The sequence below is a fragment of the Notechis scutatus genome, chromosome 1 (genome assembly GCF_049901735.1).
Source record: "Notechis scutatus isolate UNSWTSFEM ecotype Mainland chromosome 1, rNotScu1.2, whole genome shotgun sequence".
NCBI classification, from domain to species: domain Eukaryota; kingdom Metazoa; phylum Chordata; class Lepidosauria; order Squamata; family Elapidae; genus Notechis; species Notechis scutatus.
The window spans coordinates 308019037-308042995 of record NC_142009.1 but is presented as its reverse complement, the minus strand read 5'-3'; the positions used below and the strand labels follow the sequence as shown (position 1 = coordinate 308042995).

The following is a 23959-nucleotide window of genomic DNA, read 5'->3' as shown; positions in this document are numbered from 1 at the left end:
TTGCAACAGGTGGGCAGCCTCCCACTGTGATTGCCATTTGTGTGCTTTACAACGGGCTTTTAATAAGTAGAGTTATTAAGTTATTAAGGAGAATGCAGAAGTCAAATTGCAAGTTGTGGTCATGTGATATCTTGCTTAATGATCACATGATTCACTTAATTACTGAATGGAAGTGATGTTGTCATGTTGCAGTCACATGGTTTTCTGTTTAGCACCTGGTGATGGAGTTTCCAGTCTCAGTTGTGTTCATTAAGAAAGGATGACCTTTAAGTCTATTTTCTCCTCTGACTTTCACATGTTCTCAGATTTTCTGGTAATTGCGCAATCAGCAGTTAGCATCACCTCACCCATGAACTGGGACCAAATATATGTTTTCCTTTATTTTCCTTTATACACAATTGAAGAGAGGTGTTCATTAACCAACATTTCACAAATGCACATATAGAAAGATGGTTTGAGGAGTCATAACCTTACACAATTACAATTGGGTTTACCCACTGTGCTTCTTTGTGTCACTTTCCACATTTGTGCCTTAGCCCATGGGTCCCCAACCTCTGGGCTGCAGCCCATTACTGGGCCGTGGCCTATTTGGAATTGGGCCATGTGAGTGGCTAGCTGGAGTGCACGCATACATGCACAGCTCAAACTGCACATGTGTGTGCAGCTCAACTTGCACATATGCTTGCAGCTCAACTTGCACGACCAGTGGGTAGATGGGCAATCACGTGTGTACACACCGGCCTATCCCTCATGCAAGTTGAGCTGCATGCATGTGCACTGGCCAGCCACTCATGTGGCCAGTTCCCCACTCCCCCATCCAGTTGGAGTGCCAATCCAAAAGGGTTGGTGATCGCTGCCTTAGCCTATTCTGTCAATTCAGTCATTATATCTTGTATAAATGAGTGTGATGAATGGATGTGAATGAATGTGATGAATGAAGTCTTAGTTCAATGTGTGAATTCACTGTGTAGTCTTATTCAACACAATGCTAAAGAGAATTCAACAAAATAGTAATAGTATGGTATAAAATTCTAGCATTCTAAAACATGCAACAATATTTGATGAAAGAAAAATACTTAATTTTGCTATCTAATAATTTTAATTCAAGAAATCAACTGCACCAATTAAAGGCAGTTCATTTAATATGAATGTCCATATTACTTAGGAAATATAGGAATCTATAATTGGTCTGTCTTGCTCAATACTGAATGCCACTATGGGAAGATGTTTGTTTGTTTATTGGGCTTATATGTCCCTGGAATCACTCCAGATTGTGAGCAGCTTACAGGTGAAACTCAAAAAATTAGAATATCGTGCAAAAGTTCATTCATTTCAGTAATGCAACTTCAAAGGTGAACCTAATATATGAGATAGACCAATTACATGCAAAGCAAGATAGTTCAAGCCGTGATGTGTCATACTTGAGATGATTATGGCTTACAGCTCATGAAAACCCCAAATCCACAATCTCAGAAAATTAGAATATTGTGAAAAGGTTCAATATTCTAGGCTCAAAGCGTCCCACTCTAATTAAGCCATAACATCTGAAAAGGGTTCCTGAGCCTTTAAATGGTCTCTCAGTCTGGTTCAGTAGGAAGCACAATCATAGGAAAGACTGCTGACCTGACAGTTGTGCAGAAAACCATCATTGACACCCTCCATAAGGAGGGAAAGCCTCAAAAGGTAATTGCAAAAGAAGTTAGATGTTCCCAAAGATGTTCTCAAAGCACATTAATAGAAAGTTATGTGAAAGGGAAAAGTGTGGAAGAAAAAGGTACACAAGCAGCAGGGATGACCGCAGCCTGGAGAGGATTGTCAGGAAAAGGCCATTCAAAAGTGTTGGGGACTTTCACAAGGAGTGGACTGAGGCTGGAGTCAGTGCATCAAGAGCCACCACACACAGACGGATCCTGGACATGGGCTTCAAATGTTGTATTCCTCTTGTCAAGCTGCTCCTGAACAACAAACAATGTCAGAAGCGTCTTACCTGGGCTAAAGAAAAACAGAACTGGTCTGTTGCTCAGTGGTCCAAAGTCCTCTTTTCTGATGAGAGCAACTTTTGCATCTCATTTGGAAACCAAGGACCCAGAGTCTGGAGGAAGAATGGAGAGGCACACACTGCAAGATGCTTGAAGTCCAGTGTGAAGTTTCCACAGTCTGTGTTGATTTGGGGAGCCATGTCATCTGCTGATGTTGATCTACTGTGATTCATTAAGTCCAGGGTCAACGCAGCCATCTACCAGGAGATTTTGGAGCACTTCATGCTTCCTTCTGCAGATGAGCTTTATGGGGATGCTGACTTCATTTTCCAGCAGGACTTGGTACCTGCCCACACTGCCAAAAGCACCAAAACTGGTTCAATGACCGTGGGATTACTGTGCTTGATTGGCCAGCAAACTCGCCTGACCTGAACCCCATAGAGAATCTATGGGGCATTGCCAAGAGAAAGATGGGAGACATGAGACCGAACAATGCAGAAGAGCTGAAGGCCACTATTGAAGCATCCTGGTCTTCCATAACACCTCAGCAGTGCCACAGGCTGATAGCTTCCATGCCATGCCGCATTGAGGCAGTAATTGCTGCAAAAGGGGCCCAAACCAAGTACTGAGTACATATGCATGCTTATACTTTTCAGAGGTCTGATATTGTTCTATGTACAATCCTTGTTTTATTGATTGCATGTAATATTCTAATTTTCTGAGATTGTGGATTTGGGGTTTTCATGAGCTGTAAGCCATAAACATCACAATTATGACAAATCATGGCTTGAACTATCTTGCTTTGCATGTGATGAGTCTATTTCATATATTAGTTTCACTGTTTAAGTTGCATTACTGAAATAATTTTTGCACGATATTCTAATTTTTTGAGTTTCACCTGTAGATCTAGTATTCTGTAAATAAATGTAATTATATAAATACAAAATATATACTGCAGAGAAACAGTATAAAAACTTCATAATTGTAAAACCTCAAACTACAAGTGGGAATAGCATCATGACACATCATCTATAAGGCCTGCTGGAAAAATGGAGTTTTGGTAGAACTTCAACTATAATTGTCTGAAAGCCGAGCCATGACAACTGGAATTCTTTTCTTATTGGAAAGAAAATAAAGAAACTACTTGGATGAGCAGCAAAACACTTTGAACCAACAAGAAGCCCAATTGTCATGACTTAACTACTTGGATGACTAAGATTCTTCATTGATATATTCAGCTATAATCTGTCCCAGACTTTCTTGGAGAAGATCAAAAGCGGACCTCAATTTTTCCAACAGAAATTATAAGTTCCACAATAAGCTACAGCTGATTTTAGACAAACTGTCTCTTCTGATCAAACAGGTTGTGAAGCAATATCAAAGGCAAAAATAAGATAAAAGCAAACAGTAATTCCAACTGTGTTTCCCTGAAAATAAGACCCAACTAGAAAATAAGCCCTAGTATGATTTTTTCCAGAATGCTCATAATATAAGCTCTATCCCCAAAATAAGCCCCAGTTAAGATCATCAGCCCTGGCGTGCATGGCCAGCATAGGAGGTGGTGAGTGCACAGGGGCTGATGGCAACTGGCATCAACTGCAGCCTGCGCACCAAGGGGCTGGTACACTCTGGGGCTGAGTCTGTGCACTACAACCACTGGGCCATCCCTCCAAGAAGCAGGCAAAGGCAGAGGTGCAGGGGTAGGCACGTGATCTCACCTGCCAAGCACACCAAGTGGCCACTTACCCCATCATGGCTGTGGGCAAGCAAAGACAGACAGTGGGATGGAGTGGATGGATATCCACGTAGCATGTCCAGCAGGCTGAGTTGTGTGCCTCTCCCCATGCACTTTTGCCTCCGCTTGCTGTTTGGAGAGTTGGTCCAGTGTTTGCAGTGCTTGGACTCACCTGCATTGCATGGGTTGCACAGTCCCAATGTGCAATGGCCAAGGTTGCAGCTGCTGCTAGACAGTGTCTGCTCCTATTCACTCACTGCGTCTTTTATGCACACTGGGGAGGTGGAGCACCCAGCTGGGGTGAGATGGGGTGGCAGGGGCTGGTTCCTGGATACCATGTTTCCCCCAAAATAAGTTCTAATATGTCTTTTGGAGCAAAAAAACCAAAACAGACTGGGTCTTATTTTTGGAGAAACACAGTATGTCACACTGTCTTTTAACTCCAAAACCAGGGATACATAAATGCCTGGGACTGGGGCTTTATCACATCCTATAGCAATCAAATGGATAAATGGATACACACACACACACACACACACACACACACACACCATCTTGATATCAAAAATTGGTAAATAGATGATCTGTACATGCATATTTTCTCAAATTGGATAATAAAGGAGTGGTGAGGTAAGTCTACCAATAGTAAGATAGGCTGGTATGGCTTGGGACAGATGGATAACTAGAGGCAGCAAGTTCATGGTAGATGGTGGGAAGAAGAAGAAGAGCTGATGCCTTTACTTGGAAGTGATGCATGTGACATAGTATGGGAAGTCTGAAGAAATAAGGGCAGATGTTAGAACCGCCTAAGTATTCACAGTTCTGCAGCTCTAATATGTAAAAAAAGGACTTATACTCACCAAAATTTGGCGGCATGCTGAAGGTACCAGCAACATATAGTGGCTAGTATGGAAGAAGCTAGGTTATACTCCAATCTTTAGCAATATGAATCACGATTTTGATATGGGCCTGTACAAGCCAGTTGCCTCTTATTTGTGTCATTCCACACATACATGCACACACTGATGGCCTGCTTCCTTTGCCTGCTGCCAAATACAAATAAGAATCTTTTTATCTCTATACTCCAGGGAAAGACTCCCACTCCTGTGACCCTCTAACTCTGGATAATGATCTTGAGGAAATTACATGCCATTCATACATTTGAGAACAAAGGTAGCATCAGGTTGATTGTCAAAGAGCAAAGAGACAGGATCAGCAGGCTTCAAGAATGGCCCTGTGGGACAAATGTTCTACTTAAGAGACAGAAGTTTTTTCCATGTATCCTGTCACCTAATTCAGGATAATGAACAGTAGCTGGATTTGTATGAGAACATCATAAAAGCCATAGTATGGTATGGTGTGGTGTGGTGTGGTGTGGTGTGGTATGGTATGGTATGGTATGGTATGGTATGGTATGGTATGGTATAATAAATATAATAAAATGTATATCTCTATATATTTAATATAAGCAACAATCTAGTCTTGTATTCTTTTAGCTACAAAACTTGAATTTTGTAACATATATCCTTTATTATTACATATTTATTATTACATAATATATATTTACCTTTATTATTGATAATGAAATCATGCATTATATCATTCCCAATCCTCTGAACCTGCTACTTATATTTATCCTGTAAATCTTAAAGCTCTGGGACTATTTCGCAACCACATCCTTTTCTGCTGATTCTGTTGTCAGTAACTTAAATAAGTCAACACCAATGCACCTGAATAAAAAAAGGCACTGGAAACCCAAGGTAGGATCAACTTTGTCTTTCTCTAAGAGAATATCATTGGTATTATGGTATCACTGATAAGATCAATAGCTTCATTCATTAACTCAATAAAAAAATAGCTCTTTGACCAATGCACGAAATACATGTGATGAAAAAGATCAACTGTCAAGCCCGAAATTCGGTTAAACAAAAATTTATCAAGCAACAAACTAGACAAATTGTTAAGAAACAAGCTGTAAGAACAAAATAAAGCAGGACTCCAGATAACATTATAGAAACAATCAATAAATACAGAAAGCCAAAGCAATACCTTTTACAGAATTGAAACATTTGTAATAATAGCATTGTCACACACAATCATTTATTCTTGTGATTTTTAAGATTAAAAGATTCATACAATAAAATGTTTTATGAGCATAAATAGGATATCAAATTGAACTCTGGGAATATTTCTTTAGTGATGTCTTTCTAAAGCCAGAGGAAACATTCTTAAAATGGCTTTCTCATTCATGAGTGCCTTTCATTGCTTGGACTCTAAAGTTATTTGACCTTAGTCAATCTGAGGAGCCAGATTATTGGGAGCAATATGCTGACTCTGTAAAACGCTTAGAGAGGGTTGTAAAGCACTGAGAAGCAGTATATAAGTCTTAGCGCTATTGCTATTTGGGTGGAGCTATTCTGGAGAATAATGCTAAACACCATGGCTGCTAAGGACTATCCAAAGGATACATGAGTTTCCTTCTCCAGCATCAGAGGTGCAGCCTGAATTGACATTATACTGCATAAACTCTTTTACTAGGCAAAGATTGGTCTTCCCAATGTCAGAAATTCTAATATGGGGAAGACCAAACAATGGGATAACCGAGAATTAGGAAAAAGGACATGAAAAACTTTATGGTCAAACTCTCCCAAACAAGCACATCTTTCTACCTCCCTAACTCACTAAGTATATTTCCTTGCATTAAACAAAATGGACACATTATTTGTTGTGAAGAAAAATAAATAAAAAAGAGCAGAAAATGCTAATCATCCTCTTCCTATACTTCTTCCCCGGTGTCATGTTGCTAGAATGATGGGATGCTCTGTCCCATAATAATAACAATAAGTAGTTTAGGAAAAATCAGAATATTGAAGAAGACAGGCAGTGTAAAAATTGTCCTGGTATAATACAGGTAGTCCTCAACCAGAGGTGGTATTCAGCAGGTTTGAACCGGTTCTGGAGAACCGGTAGTGGAAATTCTGAGTAGTTCAGAGAACCAACAAAGACCACCTCTGACTGGCCCTGCTCCATCTATTCTCTGCCTCCCAAGTCCCAGCTGATTGTCTGGGTCTTCTTTTGTTGCCCTGCACAGGAGAACGGAGTTGGAAAGCAGGTTAGTGGGCTGGGGAGGGAATGGGGATTTTGCAGCATCCTTCCCCTGCCACGCCCACCAAGCCACACCCACAAGCCATGCCCACCAAGCCACGCCCGCAGAACCAGTAGTAAAATAATTTGAATCCCACCACTGTCCTCAACCTACAACCACAATTGAGCCCAACATTTCTGTTGCTAAGTGAGAGAGTTGTTAAGTGAATTTTGCCCCATTTTTGCGACCTTTCTTGTCACAGTTAAGTGATTCATGCAGTTGTTAGTAACCCAGTTGTTAAGTGAACCTGGCTTTCCCATTGACTTTGCTTGTCAGAAGGTTGCAACAGCTGATCAGGTGGCCTCGGGACACTGCCACCATCATAAGTGTAAGTCAGTTGCCAAGCATCTGAATTTTGATCCCCTGACTATGAAGATGCTGCAATAGTCATAAGTACGAAAAATGGTCATGTCCCTTTTTTTCAGTGATGTTGAAGTTCGAATGGTCACGAAGTGAACTGTTGTAAGTTGAGGACTACCTGTAATCAGTTATTTGTATTTCTTTTTCATGATTTATATTATTAAAAAAACCTATAACATAATATGCAGAAGCACAATTGGTTTAGCTTTGACATCCCACCATTTTACCTCTTATATAGCCTCTTAAAATACCACAAGTTTAAAATAATTATACACAGTGAAGTACAATTCTCATGTGGATGCTTACAGACCAGTTAAACACAGCATGTTATCCTATTAAACAGTCAAGTAATTAGCAATTTAAACAGCCTGAATAAATTATCACAAATAAAATTATATGGGTTATTTGGACAGATGAAATCATGCATGACCCTTAGAAAATGAAAAGAAACCTACAACATAAATAAAGAAAAGAGGTGCAAGATACACTAAGCATCAACCATATTAACTAGAGGAAACTGGATGCTTTCCCTCAACAGCCATTTATTTTTAAACCCCTTTCTGCCATGTTGGCTCAGATCATTAAAGCCAGAGAACAGATATTTAGAAAGGAGGGAAAAAAACTCAGAGTATTGTCTAGTGGGCTTGGAGCAGAGTACATTCCTTACACAATAATTTTCACAATTGGAAAGCATGAAAATGTTTCTCTGAGCAGACTGTTTTTTTTGCAGAGTTTTCACATTAGCCAACTCATAACCTACTTTTTCTAAGATAACCTTACTCATTTGATACATTCCTTAGGTTATAGACTAGAATGCCAATGATTCTTTCTTACTTCTGTGGGAAATCAGACTTGGAAGACTCTTGTAAGATGCTGTCTCCTACTATACACTAGAGTATGTGTTGTTTTTGGATTTTAGTCAGTTTCTTTCCTTTAAAAGGAACTGCCTGAGAGAAAGTATGCAGAGGAATGAGCTGATTCTTGCCTCAGGACTCCTTTTTTGTCCCAGCCAAACAGAACTGTGATATTCCTCCCAGTCCCACCAACCCTCTGACTTAAGGAATCAGAATTAGCTCTCCATACAGCATTTGGGATAGGGCTAGAGTTTCCAACCTTGGCAACTTTAAGACTTGTGGATTTCAACTTCCAGAATTCCTCAACCAGCAAAGCGAAGCTGGCTGAGGAATTCTGGGTATTGAAGTCCACAAGTCTTAAAGTTGCCAAGGTTGGAGGTCTCTGGGTTAGAGTTAACTGACCAGGAAGTGGAGATGTTAAAAATCAAGATGGCAACCAAAATCTTTTTTCCAACAATGTAATAAAAAGCCCATCTTCTTTTTTTAATGTCCCTGCACATAGCAAGGCATAAATCACATGGTTGTGGCTGCCATTTTGATTTTTTTTTTACCCCCTCCCTTCAAACATCCTCTGAGAATGGAACCAAATATATCGCTCTAATAGATAAGAAGTGAAGGAAACAAATACTGTAAACTAGATAAGTATTATAAGAAAGCAACAGAAATGTGACTAAACCATTCTTTGTTCCTGAAAATCTTACTGAAGGATTATTGGGTGATCAGTAATTTGCAAATGGCAGATTACATTAATTTTTTTTATATTCTAGGAGCAGGTTGGGGTAGATCATTATGGAGAAATTTATGTGGTCACTAGGAGTTGAAAGCAACTTGATGGCTTATAATAATAAATGGCATAATTTTATTTGTTAAATGTATATGCCACGCATTTCTTAGCAACTCTTTATTCCACCTTTTGACACAGAACAGCTTCCAACACTTTTCATATTCAAAATTTACTTATTTAACTAAAATATTTGCCTTCTGAATTTTGACCATTTAAGGATTCTCAAGGCAGATAATCAAAAAGGTTCCAAAGCAACCAGACTATTAATTAAAATTTTATCACAACTTTAAAAAAAAGGCTTTCTATAAGAAGGAAATCCAAAGGAAGGAAGAAAAAGAAGGCATCAAAATGAATGGCTATACATGTATTTAAAACAGCCCACAGGATATAACATGCCAATATAAAAATAAAGAGCTTAGCATCACCAAGTCACACAGTCTGAGGGTTGCAGCTAAGAAGACCTTGTCCTGCTCCTTCAAGTGGTGGCAGGAGATGGAATTAATGCTTCCAGTGACAACTGAAACAAGAAGATATATATTCATATGGAAAAAGACGATCGCATGTTCTAGCATTATGCAGTTTTGAATGTGGCTATTTAATGGTTGATAACTCTCTCACTGGGAAATCAAATCACCGTAGCAACCTGAGGTTCCTAGGACGAACACTGTTTGAGGGGGGTAAATGAAAAAGCAGATATGTTGACAAAATCATTGTTTACAGCAGCAACCAAAGGCTGTGTGCTTCAAAATAATTTTGTTTCACTTTTGCATGTTGACTAGGCTATTAAATGCTTTAAGAATGCCCAAGTGTGCAATAGTGAAATGAAGCTATTAGAGGGAAAGGGTCATTTTAGGGCACAACTCATTCTTAAAACTCAAGCATTTGAAACAAGAAGAAACGTGTTAACAAGAAAACACAAGCAGAGGAAGGCACTTAGTTACATAGCCTGGCTCTTTCCAAATATAGAATTATTCCTCTTCAATATTTTAGGTTTCTTAAGAGTGTGTACAGATTGAAAAGAGATAAGACAATTCTAACTGTAAGGTGCTATTCCATTCTTTTCTTTAATTTATTGCTAGTCAACAGTTCAGAAGGTTCATTAAGTTGGAACTAATGGTTAGTTGCCAGTTTCCAGGGGAAACATGCAATGATATTGGCCCTGTGGAGAATAAATATACAACCATATTTATTCAAACAAACCAGAAGACATTAAATATTTGGTTTGAGTATCTCAGGAACTAGCTCAATAAAGTAATGTCTTGGGCCTGTGAGTTGATCAAGATGTTGGCAGTGTCAAAATGTAATTTTGACTATGCTTTCTATGAGCAGAATGTTTGTCTGGATTTCCTGAGCCAATGCATCTTCAGATGTGACAAAGGAAAGGTTTTTTTTTCCAGCAGAAGTTAGATTAGTCCCAAGAAATCATAAGTTATAGAAGAAAGACGACACAATTTTGTATTATACTAGACCAAGTAGAGAGAGCAAATCTTATCCATACTTGATTTAAGCCATCTGTTGTGAAAATAGGTTTAAAAAGGAGATAAAGAGCTGACATTTTTTCTGCAAGAAATTTGATGGTGCTATGGTTCCCCTTGAAACATCCGAAGAACAAGAATTGCATGGAGTATTGATTATGAGAACCTATGAATCCTCAATTTATTCCTGCATACATGTCCAAGTAAACAATCTGCCATAAAAATGCTATCAGTTTCCAGGGTTCTCCTTCCAAATTAGGATGGCAATATATGCATCTTTAAACACAGAAGACCTGCAGTTCCTGAATTCAATTCTGGCTAATACCGAGTCCATCTGAGTTGACCAAGATTATTTTTCAAGAATCATAAGTAAGCACTGGCCAATCTGGCATTTGCCACTAAGCAGAAGCAAATTGCTCTTACATAAAAGTAAAGGGACAGGGTACTGACTTAAAGTCAAAGCAAATGGCAAAGCTCAACTAAATTGATCTAAATGTAAGCATAGTTGATTCTGATTAGAAAACGAATATAAAGTTTAAGGCTGCAGACTTTACTAGGAAATAATAATCTAAAAGAGTCCTAGAAGGGACCGTTTTTGGCCTCCCCGGCCTCCAGAGAAAGAGAAAGGGAGAGAGGGAAGGAGAGAGAGAGAGAGAGAGACAGAGACACACACACACACACAGAGAGAGAGAGAGAGAGAGAGAGAGAGAGAGAGAGAAGTCCCTCCCTCACACACACACACCTTCAAGGCAGCTATATCCCTTCACTATCCTGCTTTCCACCCCCAGGAGTGTTCCATATTAGTAGGCTTGAAACCCTGAATTCCTATTGGTCCGTTTCAAGTGCTACCTGATTGGTCAGCCTGGGCAGTTATGATTGGCTCGCTAAGAGTCTGCCGCGATTGGTTAAAACCAAGTGCGGGAGACTTAAAGCGATGTCATTGGCCGTCAAGCCACAGCAAGCTCTATAAAAGAGCTGCCGCGGCTGCTACCTTTTTGAGTCTGAACTAGCCTGTAAATAAAGAGCTGTTGTTTACTGAACCTGAGTCTCTCGTCTCTGAAGCCCGACCCTTCCGAACATAACACTGGCGACGAGGGTGGGATTGTGAGACAACGAGACATCTAGCACGTGGCAAACGGCGCGAAAACGACCAGCAAGATGGCCAGCAATACCACGCCACCCGCACCATTTAACCCAGCTACTGAAGACTGGGAGTCCTACATCGACCGGTTTCAGATGTTTTTGGAATGCAGCAACCTGAAAGACGCAAATGGCAATCGGAAACGGGCCGTATTCCTAACACACTGCGGACCCGCCGTATTTAAAATGGCCAAGGCTTTGGCAAAACTGGCGGATGTCAAGGCAATGGACTGGGACGACCTCGCACCCATTCTCCGTAGCCACTACGCTCCAGCCGTGCCTACACTTATTCGCCGGCACGATTTTTACCGATGAGACCAGCGCGACGGCGAGAGCATCAGCGATTTTGTGGCTGACTTGAGGGACCTTGGAGGTTTGTGCGGATTCACGGACCTAGATGAGGCCATGCAAGACCGGTTCGTCCTCGGCCTAAAGGACCCCACACTACAAAGCAAGCTGATGGCCAAGGGCAATATCTCCCTCGCCGACGCCATAGCAGAAGCGACTGCAGCCGAAGCCACCCGCAAATCGGCGGCCCGGATGCGCCGATCAAACGGAACCGACCGCCATCCTGTCAGCAAGGCAGTTCCAACATCAGAGAAACACACCACCACCCACCACGGCAACGTTGAATCCCCCTCTGACAGCGACTACGAGGAGGAAGAAATCCACTGACTCCAGTCGGAACGTGATTGGCGAGACCAGCAGGGTTGTAAGTCAGGTTTCCAGTGTGCCGGGTGCGGAGGCGACCACCCCCATTCTGAATGCCGATTCCTTGACGCCATTTGTCGGCATTGCGAGAAGCGGGGCACATTGCAAAAGTATGCCAAAATAAACACAACCAGAGTCCACGGCGCTGAGCAGGCAGATCCAGACGACGAGATGGCACCCCCCCCAAGCATCGGGAGCACCAGACTGACAGCCGTTGGAGCCGAGACGGCCGAATCAAATGATTCAGTGAGCCGGCACGAAGAGAAGAGACCCATCAAACAGTCGTCATAGGCCATTCCTCAACCATAGATGCCCGAAAGGTACGCATAGTAGTGAACATCGAAGACCAACCCTGCACCATGGAAGTGGACTCCGGTTCCTACCTTTCCATGGCCTCCTGGCACACCATCAAGCGCCTAATACCCAGCATACGCCGACACGAACTAAGTGACCAAAAGCTGATCCTCAAAGACTACCAGGGGAATCGCATTCCCGTAGCCGGCATCGGTCACTTCAAAATCACGTTCAAAGGCCGCACCAACATACTGCCACTCACCATTGTGGACAAAGACCGCCCCAGTTTGCTCGGGCTACAATGGTTCGAGCCGCTAGGGATAGAAATGGCTGGTATCCACCACACGAACGAGGAAGATTGGGAAGCGACACTTGCACGAGACTTCCAAGAGGTCTTCGACAACACCTTAGGCAAGTACAAGGGGTCCCCAATCTCCTTCAATCTTAGCGCAGATGTCGCCCCCATCCGCCTCAAACCACGGCGAGTGCCATTTGCACTCAAGCCTAAAATAGACGAGCAACTAAATAAGCTCATTGCCCAAGGGGTATTGGAGCCTATTGACCACGCCCGCTGGGAAACGCCTATAGTCACCCCTATCAAACCAGATGGCTCCATAAGAATCTGTGGGGACTACAAGGCCACCCTCAACCATGCCCTGCAGCAAAGTGCCTACCCCGTAGTCCAGAACCTCCTGCACTCACTGGGGGGAGGCCGGGTCTTTGCAAAGCTCGACCTGGCACAGGCCTATCAACAGCTGCCGGTCGACCCCCCAGGCAGAAGCCAAACAATAAACCAACCATACTCACCTGAAAACACAGAACCGTTGCAGACGGGTGCTTCACCTAAAAGGAGTAGCCGGACAAGCTCGACCAGCCCAGAGATTCCAGGCGGGAGCAGCAGAGCGAACGACTCTACCAACCCGGGCGAACCAGGCAGGAGTCGCAGCTATAGGCCCGGCTCACCCTTCCAGGCAGTTCCATCGGGATGTTTGAGAGCGACGCAAAGCCCGTCCGAACCAGCCGACAACCAGAGACTAAATGAAGCGCGTAGGTCAAGTAGGCTGGTGCGGAGACCCGCCTACCTATGTGACTACGTCACTCCGCCCCTTGGACGATACCAAGAGGGGAGGGGTGTTCCATATAGCAGGCTTGAAACCCTGCATTCCTATTGGTCCGTTTCAAGCACTACCTGATTGGTCAGCCTGGGCGGTTATGATTGGCTCGCTAAGAGTCTGCCGCGATTGGTTAAAACCAAGCGCGGGAGACTTAAAGCGATGTCATTGGCCGCCAAGCTGCTACCTTTTTGAGTCTGAACTAGCCTGTAAATAAAGAGCTGTTGTTTACTGAACCTGAGTCTCTCGTCTCTGAAGCCCGACCCTTCCAAACATAACAAGGAGCATAACAAATTAAAGTTTAATTTGCACATATTGTTTAATGGACTGCTAAATAGGCCATGCCCTCCCAGTCACATGACCACCTAGCCACACCTACCCAGTCACATGACCACCTAGCCATACCCACCCAGCCGGTCCAGACCCCCAAAAGTCTGAGTGACCATGAATTGGCCCCCTGTTTAAATAGTTTGGGGACCCCTGCTTTAACATATGATAGCCAAGTATCTTTCTAATAAGAGATAGTATCTCTTTCTAATAAGCAAGGTCATCAAGAGAAGTGATTGATTTTGGACTCAGATGTCCATAAGGCATGGTCAAAAAGTCCAAATGGCAGACATGATGGCGTGATCAAAACCCTGTCTGTTTTTTATGTGTACTTCAAGAAGAGATTTTATTGCGTTTTCTTGAATCACAGTTTGACGGCCATCTTGATGCTTTTGACCAAGCCCTACAAACATAACTGTTTGAGTTTGCTTTTCTTTATTATTCTGAAAGGCAATAATACTCATACTGGTACAATATAAACAGAAATGGCACAACATTAATCTCTCACTTACCTGCAGTACAATTTTAAGTATGTAATATATTTAAGCATTACTCTAGTTGAACATATTGTCCCCATTTATTTGTACCTATTTCCTGTATTCTTACTCATGTTTATACTTATACCTATTATCTTGTAAGTGATTGACAAATAAAATAAATTAATTAATTAATATCATAATAATGAGTATACTTACTATGTCTGTCAAAGAGTGGGATGCCTGGACAAAAACTGATACAATCTGGAAGAAATAAAGACATGTAAAGACCAAATTCCTGAAAGACCAGATGGGGCAAATTTGGTTTTGATTCACAAATTAAGCACCTTACTACTCCCAAAAAGAACAGCATCCTTAGCACATGGAACTCGGTTTTGATCCCAGTTAGCAGCATTTTCAAAATTTGTATTTGGAATCCACTTTTTGTACACAGCAACTGAAGAGCCTGAGAAAAACCAAAAGGGAAAAAAACAAGCTTTGATTGGGGAGTTATGACCACAACAGAACGGGTTGTCTGATTTTTCTTAGTCCAATCACTGCATGATTAAAGCAACATTACAAAATTGAAGCTTGGCCTTTTCCTTTATACATGCATACACACACAAATATTTTTAGTAAATGGTAAAAATGTGTGTGTGTGTGTGTGTGTGTATTTACTAAGCCACTAAAATAATGAAGTAGCTATATATTTTAGATATCACTGCAGGTATTAAAATGCCACGTGGTACACCCTGGCCAGACTGATTGATGTCCTTGATGACAGTACAAAGACTTAACAACCCTATGTATTGTGCTTTATCATATTTTCAACAGCACTTTTGCTTTATGGCAGAATGCTTATTGCTGGTATTTCTATGCTCAAATGGATTTATAAGTACTTCTGCTCTGTATACTTTGGCATGCGTGCCAATAGCCAATGTTGCAGGTTCATTTTAAGGACAGAATAATTGGGATAGGAACACATTTGTTATTTAACCAAACTGGTGTCCTCCTCCTCCTCCTATTATTATTGTTTATTTCCTACTTAAATATTCTTCCACTATGAACGATATTTGGTCACCTACTTTAGACAATGATTTCTAGAGAATTTCCAGGAAGGCTTTAAATATGGCAAAATCCAGCAAGCACTATAGTAAGCAGCTCCTCACACAATTCATGCTTCTCCTGCAACACTCAAAGAAAACAATCATACATACATATTGGACAGCCTGATTTTCTGTCACATCTAAGTAATTGAGTTCTAAGCGAACATAGCAAATGGATTGTGAATTAATTCCTGCCCTGGAAGACCCTTGCAGTGTTTTGTACTCGTTATGATGAAGAGCTGTCAATTGCTATTATTTTTAAAATACTTTCTCACATATCTAGTCTTCTCAGAGGACGTAGTTTGTTCTGGAAGATGTAATTGCCATAGATGAGATCAAGTAAGGACTCCTAGATCAAGGAGATCAAGGTCTGACTGGTAGTTATTAGGATTCTACCATAACAGGCCTTTTAAGGGCCCTTCCACAGAAGGATTCTGAACCAGTCTGAAAGAAGGTCCAGGCCCCTGGGTTCCCAAAATATCAGCAATGTTGAGAGGACACTGGCTTGGAGTAAATGAAATGGCTATGATATTACTTTCCCCTTCTTTGCTGAGGTTTCCTCTTCCCATTGGAGGAAATTATTGCCATGTTATGACTGAGTGGAAGCTGAGGGCATAACCAGTCCAGTATCTGATTTCTTTAATGTAAACAATGCTGCACTTCAATGGCCTAGACATTGATATTTGAACATAGATCTTTTTAATATTTACATTTTATTGGGTTCTGCTAATCTAATTGAAATGTTAATTTATATTGCTAGTCCATGTATGATATGCCATAAATTAAATAAATAAATTACCACATCTCCTACTAAATCCCGAACTTGTGATCCTATAAGGAAAATGTTAGCTTGTCAGTGCTGTAGGCAAACAAGCAAAAACATGTAAGGTGAAATTACTAATTTATTATTATTATTTTGTTAATTTCCCCCTTTTCCTTGACATGGAAGAACTCCTTCCTTCCTTCCTTCCTTCCTTTGATGTGAAGTGGTGATCAATGGATTTTGTTTCTAAAGAAATTGGACTGACTTGGAAACACTGCCCCTTGTTTTTAGCATTTCAGATCATCAGAAGTGGGGATCCAGTGGGAATCATATACAGCTTTCTATTGCATTTAAGACTTAAGAAATGAAAATGATGGTGGCATGAAAATGCCCTTGGTCAATGTTGTGCCCATTCTTAGACAGTGGGTGAAGCATCACATGATGACCATTTGCCATCCAATGCTTCTTTCGTTCTTCTGCTCATTCATACATCCTGCACAGTACCTTCTGTACTGTACTGTCTGAATGCACATGCAAAAAGATTTTAAAATCAAAGATTTTGCCTATTCAAGGACTATAACTGTGTGAGCAACCTGCATGTATAGTTTATACTCATTTAATCTTTGTCAGATTCTCGAATACACACACATACTCTCTCTCTCTCTCTCTCTCTCTCTCTCTCTCTCTCTCTCTCACACACACACACACACACACACCTTTTATAGAGCAAAGTAGAACAAATTAAGAAGCATGAGCTTTTCTTCCACAGCAATTCAATCAAGCTAATGTCTGAAAAATTCTCATATGTCCAATTGATTCTTGTTAGAAAATGCAAGTTAGATTATTTGGAACAGTGTCTTTTTCTATTACCAATATGTGATGAAGGGGCTTCAACACAATTAGAAATTGTATATTCCATTAAATTAGGAACCAAAATTATTGTTAAGCCAAGTATTACATTATTGCAGTCTTTCCCTTAAAAAAAATCACATAGCTGAATTCATTCTATGGGCCCTCGTAGCATTCATCAGTCAAGCAGAAAGGAAGAAAATATCCTCTTTGGGCAACAATAAATGTGAGATTATTTAAGGATTTTCACATACACACTCACAAACAAGTTGATTTGTTGATAGAACCAAGAAATCATGTATAATGTTATTGAGAAGACATGGTCTGTGAAGTTCCTAACTGCCTGACTATAACAAACAGTTGTAAATTTTTATTGCATTCACCCATTCTCGCAGCAAATATTCCTAGATATAGAATCTTTCATTTTTTGTTATCATTCATCTATGTATCACTTGAACAGAAATAACTAAATCATATAGAAGTAGATTTCTTGTTTAATTCTCTGCACTTTATCTGTAAATATATCTGCTCCAGAAATAACAATCTCTGGCCAGAAAGTGGCTACCTTTAACATCTACTTTGGAGATGTCAATTCAGCAGATTAATCATCTTGAATGAACTATCTTTCTCCTATATCACCCTTTGTTCTAGGAAAGGGAAGTTACAAAATCTATTGACAATTTTCTCTCTTTAAAATATATTTTTCTCCCTTTTGCAAATACAGTTATTCTGAGAAATGTCTGACTTGTCTTGCTGACCGGGTTACGACAGAAGAGGTAGACTTATTGTTAGGAATTAAAAGCCCAGATGAATTTGAGGTACAAAGTTTACTAGGAAAGGAAAGGAAAGGAAAGGAAAGGAAAGGAAAGGAAAGGAAAGGAAAGGAAAGGAAAGGAAAGGAAAGGAAAGGAAAGGAAAGGAAAGGAATCAGTATATCAGCTGCTTAGAAGGCACAATGCTTTGGGGTAATAAAAATATTGCTTCACCTGGAAATTGTGAAGGGGAAGATGACAGGGCAGGATTATTAATAAGGATTCTCATTATTATAAGGAGAAATTTTCTGACAGTGAGAACAATCAACCAATGAAACAGCTTGCCCTCGGAAGTTATGGGAGCACCATCACTTGAGACCTTCAAGAAGAGATTGGACTGCCATTTGTCAGAAATGGTGTAGGGCAGGGGTGTCCAACCTTGGCAACTTTAAGCCTGGAGGACTTCAACTCCCAGAATTCCCCAGCCAGCAAAGCTGGCTGGGGAATTCTGGGAGTTGAAGTCCTCCAGGCTTAAAGTTGCCAAGGTTGGACACCCATGGTGTAGGGTCTCCCACTTGGGTGGGGGAGTTGGACTAGATGACCTACAAGGTCCCTTCCAACTCTGATTATCTGTTATCTGTTATTGAAACCTGTGACTGATGCAGAGATGGTCAGAGGATAATTGTGTACTTTGGATGAGTTTAAATCTCCTGGGTAAATTAATTGTACTGTAGTATATCTACCCACAACCTTTTGGACACAAGGGGACTGGTTCCATGGAGAGAGGTTTTTCCATGGACCAGATGGGTGTGGTTTCATGTGCTGCCTGCATCCCTCAGATGGGGCTTTGTTTGTTTGCGCCTACCATTTTCTGGTATGCCACCAATTGGTGCCAGTCACGGACCAGAGGTTGGGGCCTCCTGCTGTAGTATATTGAAAAAGTTGGGTGATAATCAGACCAAGTTCTTATATATTACCTTTGATAAATGCTGGTGAAGTGCCAGATGACTAAAAGAGAGCTTAAAAGGGGGGTCGGCATCATCAAATTGCAGACTTGTTAGACACCTGGCTTGGTTATAGTGTTTATGAAAAAGATCTTGGAATTGGAACTGCAAACTGAATATACCGTAAGTCAACAAAGTGATGTGACTGAAAAGAAAACTATTGCAATTTTAGGCTGGGTTAACATAAGTATAATTTACAAATCACATTTCCTGTGATTTGTGATCTACTCTATTGACTCCTCACCATCAGCACTTTTTATAATACCAAGAATCATAGTTTTAATAAAGATTCAAAGAAGCAGAAACAGACAACAAAGATGATCAAGGAACTGGAATCTAATCCCTTCAAAGAGACACTGAAGAAAGAGAGTACGTGTAACCTTGAAAAAAAGGTGAGCTATGATGCAGTTCTAATTCTGAAACACTATCACAGAGAATAAAATCATTTTTTTTTTCAGTTTTAAGGGAAGGCTAAAATTTATCTCATATAGTAAGAAAACTCCACCAAGCTAAGGGAGAATTAAAAGAGAATATAATATGATGTCTGTTAGGGATAACATTGGTTACCTAACTTATTTGGGTAAAATAATATATAGAGACTATGATTGTGTGTATCACTTTAAACTGTAAACCAAGTATTTTGGGTGCGGTTGTAAAATCACCATAAGAGGGAGCAAGAGAGCTCACTGTTTGCCTGGCTTATACTGGATTGCTGACAATGATAGATTGATGGTGATAACTGCGTGTTTGCTGAGAGAAGAAAAGGGGTTTGATTTTTCTTCATATCTCTGACTGCAAAAGAGATATATCACTGGACTGATATTGTAAGTTTAATGAACTCTTTTTCTACACTGGACTTTGCAAACTGAATAACCCCCGGACTGACTGAACTTAGTGTATGACATATGGACTATTTGACTATGCTATAACTCTTGCTGGAATAAAAACTATTTAACTTGCACAGTGTATCTGTCTTACTGAGTGTAAGCTACTACAACGTTTTGTCTCACATATCTGCCTGCCTGCTAGACTGCCGTTGCACGTTCTGCTAGGGTGTATATCCCTAACACTGGTTATGGGCCCAGGTGCACAGTCAGACTAACCAGGATATAACAGGCTTATATTAAAGTGAGAGTTTGTGTAGTTACACAATATTGTAAACAGACAGCTGTGTTTTATTAATTATAGTTTAAATATCCAGATAAAGATGGCACAAGTCAATTTACAAAGTTTGTCTCTAATATCCAAACTGGATGGAACAAACTATGTTTCATGGTCTATGAAATGCAGCCTACTTCTACGAAGAGAAGGTTTGTGGAGTATAATACAAAACCCACCAGAGGTAGATGCATGAGATCCGGAGGATGAGGATGATGCCCAGAAAATACAAGAATATAAAGTGAAGAATGAGCAAGCTCTCTGTATAATAGGACTGACACTCTCTGACCAACAACTTGTCCATATTCATGGAGAAGAAACAGCTGCGAAATGTTGGGAGAATTTAAAGAAGATTTATGTTCGAGACAGTGTAGAAGCACATATAAATCTTACACGGAAGCTGTTTAGAACACATCTTCAAAAGAATGGAGACATGCTGAATCATATAAACTCTATGAAGAGAATTTTTCAAGAACTGCATGAAAAAGAACTTATCTTCACTGAACTACACCAAGTTTATATAATTTTGTCTTCTTTGGATGAGAGCTACGATGACTACGTAACTTCACTTGAAGTACTGGCAAAAGATAACCTTACATTAACTGACATTACTGGCAGATTAATTGAAGAAGCCAGGAGAAGGCTTGAAAGGGATCAACTCAGAAGGGAACAACCACAATGTGAAGAAGAGAAAATATCTTCATCAGCATATACAATTAGAAAATGTTTTAATTGTGGAAGAAAAGGACATTTGGCTAGATTCTGCAAGAAAGGAAAAAGCCAAAAAGCCAGCCAGAATGCTAAAATGCATCAAAAGGATAAAAAATGCATAGAGTTAGCCATGTATAGCAACGAAACTGTGAATAGTAATTTATGGGTGGTAGATAGTGGAGCATCGCACTGCATAACGAAAGATAAGAAAAGATTTGTTAAGATGTCCACGAGTTCACAGCAGATATCGTTAGCTAATGGATGGAAACTTAAGGCTAAAGGTCAAGGTATAGCATATTGTTCTTGCATAAAAGAAAATGTAAAAATGTTATATGTACCACAACTTAAGTTTAATTTGCTTTCGGTTAGAGTTTTGGTTAAACTAGGTTATGTAATTACCTTTAAGGGAAACAATTGCATAATTGAAAAAGAAGGTAAAAAAGTAACTGCAACTTTAAGAGGTGAATTGTATGTGTTAAATGATAATTCAGAGGTGGTTAACACAGTTTATAATAATGTTAAACCTCATGAGGAGTGCATACATTTGTTACACAGACGTTTAGGCAGTGATCCCCAACCTTCGATGCGCGCCCGGTTCCGCATCAGCTGGGCGGCCCAGTACGCGTTCTGGCGCCGCCATCTTTTACGAAAAGTGCTTCCGGTGACCTCACGGAAGCACTTTCGCCAGATGAGTGGCGCCAGCCTCGTGAGCTTTTCGGAGAAATGGCTTTCTACCGGAAAGCTCACGAGCGTCGCCGCCATCTTTTGATGAAAAGTGCTTCGGTGAGCTTCTACCCGAAAGCTCACCGGAAGCACTTTTACTAAAAAATGGCGGCGCAGCAACCAGTGGCCCGGTAAGGCTTGTTCCGGTCCAGTCCGCGCCCGGCGGTTGGGACCCTGGTTTAAGGCATATAAATTTTAAAATGCTTAAACAAACGGTAGAACTATCTAAGGGTATAAAACTGAAACCTTGCAGTAAGTATTTGCACTGCAATTCTTGTAGTCAAGAGAAAAGCAAGGTGATACCAGCAAATAGAGTTAATGGATTTAAAACAAAGGAGCCTCTAGAGGTCGTATTTGCTGATATTATAGGTCCTAAAAAACCAAGCGTGGGAGGTGCTCGTTATATACTAAGTATAATGGACCATTATTCCAGATATGGTTTCTGTTATCTAATGAAAAACAAAATGGAAACACATCAAAATTTCTTTAATTGGCTTAAATTCGCTGAAAGAAAAACTAAAAGGAAATTAGTAACTCTTATCACTGATAATGGTACGGAATTTATAAACAATAAATTCCAAAATAAACTGAAGATGGCAGGTGTTGAACATAAAAAGTCTGCACCATAGAAAACTTCCGGTTTGTCGGCTTCGCTAGCGGCAGGGATTCGCGATACTGCGCGATCCCTGCGGCGCTAGCCGTTTTGGTGCCTCCGATCCGGACGGGTTTGGAGGCTAAGGCTGCCCTGTAGGGGCGGCTGAAGATAGGGGGATCGGAGAGGGGTTTGGGGTGTTGCAGACCCCCTCCCCGGCCGGCAAAACCCCCTTTTCTCAAGACGGTGCAGCGGCGGCCTGTAATGGCCGCCACAAAGAAGCCAGCAGCTGGGTAAGAATGTGCAGGAGGAAGAGGAGAAAGTTTTTGAAGTGAAAGTTTTTCTTGGCTGACCCAGGACTTTAAGACACATTTAACATCCTGAAAACTATGGCTTTTTGAATGATACTTTCCAGAAGAGAATTATAAGTGGTTTTTCTTTTTTTTAATTGATATTACCCCGGGAAGAGAAAGTGAGAACTTTGTTTTGGCTTGGACTGATTGATGACTTTGGGACTTTGGGACTGTTCTAACTCTTGAAACATCTTGGTTGTTTTAAGAAGAAAGAGGGAAAAAAGAAAAGAAAAGATTTATAATGGCTTTATCTGTTGATGAACTGAGAAAAGAATATGAAAAAATAAAAAAAGAAGGCAAGGACGCTGTGAAAGAAGCTTTTCTCTTTTTAGAAATGGCGCTTGCTATCTATCAACAAACACAACAACAGATGGAGGCAGCAGCAGAAGAAGAAGATGCCATCTTTAATGTATCTCAAAATTTAATTAAGAAAGAAAGGAGAAAGAGAGGAAGGAAAATGAAGGACTTAAGACTTAAAAAAAAACACCCAAGAAAGAGAAAAATAAGATGCAAAATCAATATAATGTTAGAAAACAAAAGAAAAAAAGGAATACAACAGAGAAGGGAAGCTAACAAGACAGAGGCTAGGAGAGGGGGTAAGAAGGCCTGGTGGGAGAAGAAAGGAAGGGAGAAGGCGGAAAAAAAGCCACAAAGCTTTGAAACAAGATGGGAAAAGAGGAATTTTTTTTAGGGACAAAGGGTAATGTATAATTTCTTTAAAAAAGATTCTGCAAGGTACATAAGGTGGTACTGTAGCATTTGTATTAGAAATAGAAAATTAGAATGTTATAAGAATTAATAAGAGATTAAAATATTGAAATGTTTAGTAATGATTGATTTTAAAACCTAATAAAATATTAAAGGGAATGTTTAGAATATTGAGTTTAATTAAAGAGTCTAATTGACTATGGTGTTGATGCTATTATAAACTTATTATTGTAGCATTTGTTTTTGGAAAAGATAATTGGAATGTTATAAGATTCAATATTTAGATTTATTATTTAACTATGTATTTAATCATTTTGGATTTATTATTTTTCTTTTTAAAAGTTAGTAGATAGAATGTACCAAGCAGAATCAGATTGGGTATTAGGTGTTATTTTAAATGTTAATTTAGGGTGATGATAGAAAGGCATCATACTCTGATTAGTGATTTCAGGAGAAATTATTTTTCCTTTTTACTATAGGGAATGAGACAAATGGATAATAAAGAATGGACAAAAGATACAAATATAATGACTTAAATTAAAATGAATTAAATAAGATAGAATCAAGAAGAGTGAAATGTGTGGAGAAGCTAATATAGAAGATATAGAATGGTAAATAAAATAGGTAATGGCATGTAAGATGAGCATGAAGTTAATTGAAGTCCATATAGAGAGAGGTATCTGGGGCCAAGTTACTTTCCTAAAAGATGTCTTATATTTTTGTGTTTTGTATGTTTATGTATGTGGGAGAATTAATAAAACCTTGTAGGATGAGAATAATGGTAATCAAGTCAGAGAGAAATAGATGATAATTATAAATTGGATAAATATAGAGAAAAATAATAATAA

General features: G+C 40.0%; 1 protein-coding gene across 1 annotated transcript in view; it reads right to left on the bottom strand.

Moving 5' to 3' along the window:
* AMN (amnion associated transmembrane protein) overlaps positions 1–23959 on the bottom strand; it is a 105125-nt gene that overhangs the window by 72737 nt on the left and 8429 nt on the right. The window contains exons 2-3 of the mRNA XM_087954294.1: positions 14740–14858; positions 14612–14656 (exon numbers count right to left, since the gene is read on the bottom strand). Of these exons, the coding sequence (XP_087810420.1) occupies positions 14612–14656; positions 14740–14858 (164 nt within the window). The remainder of the gene's footprint in view (positions 1–14611; positions 14657–14739; positions 14859–23959) is intronic.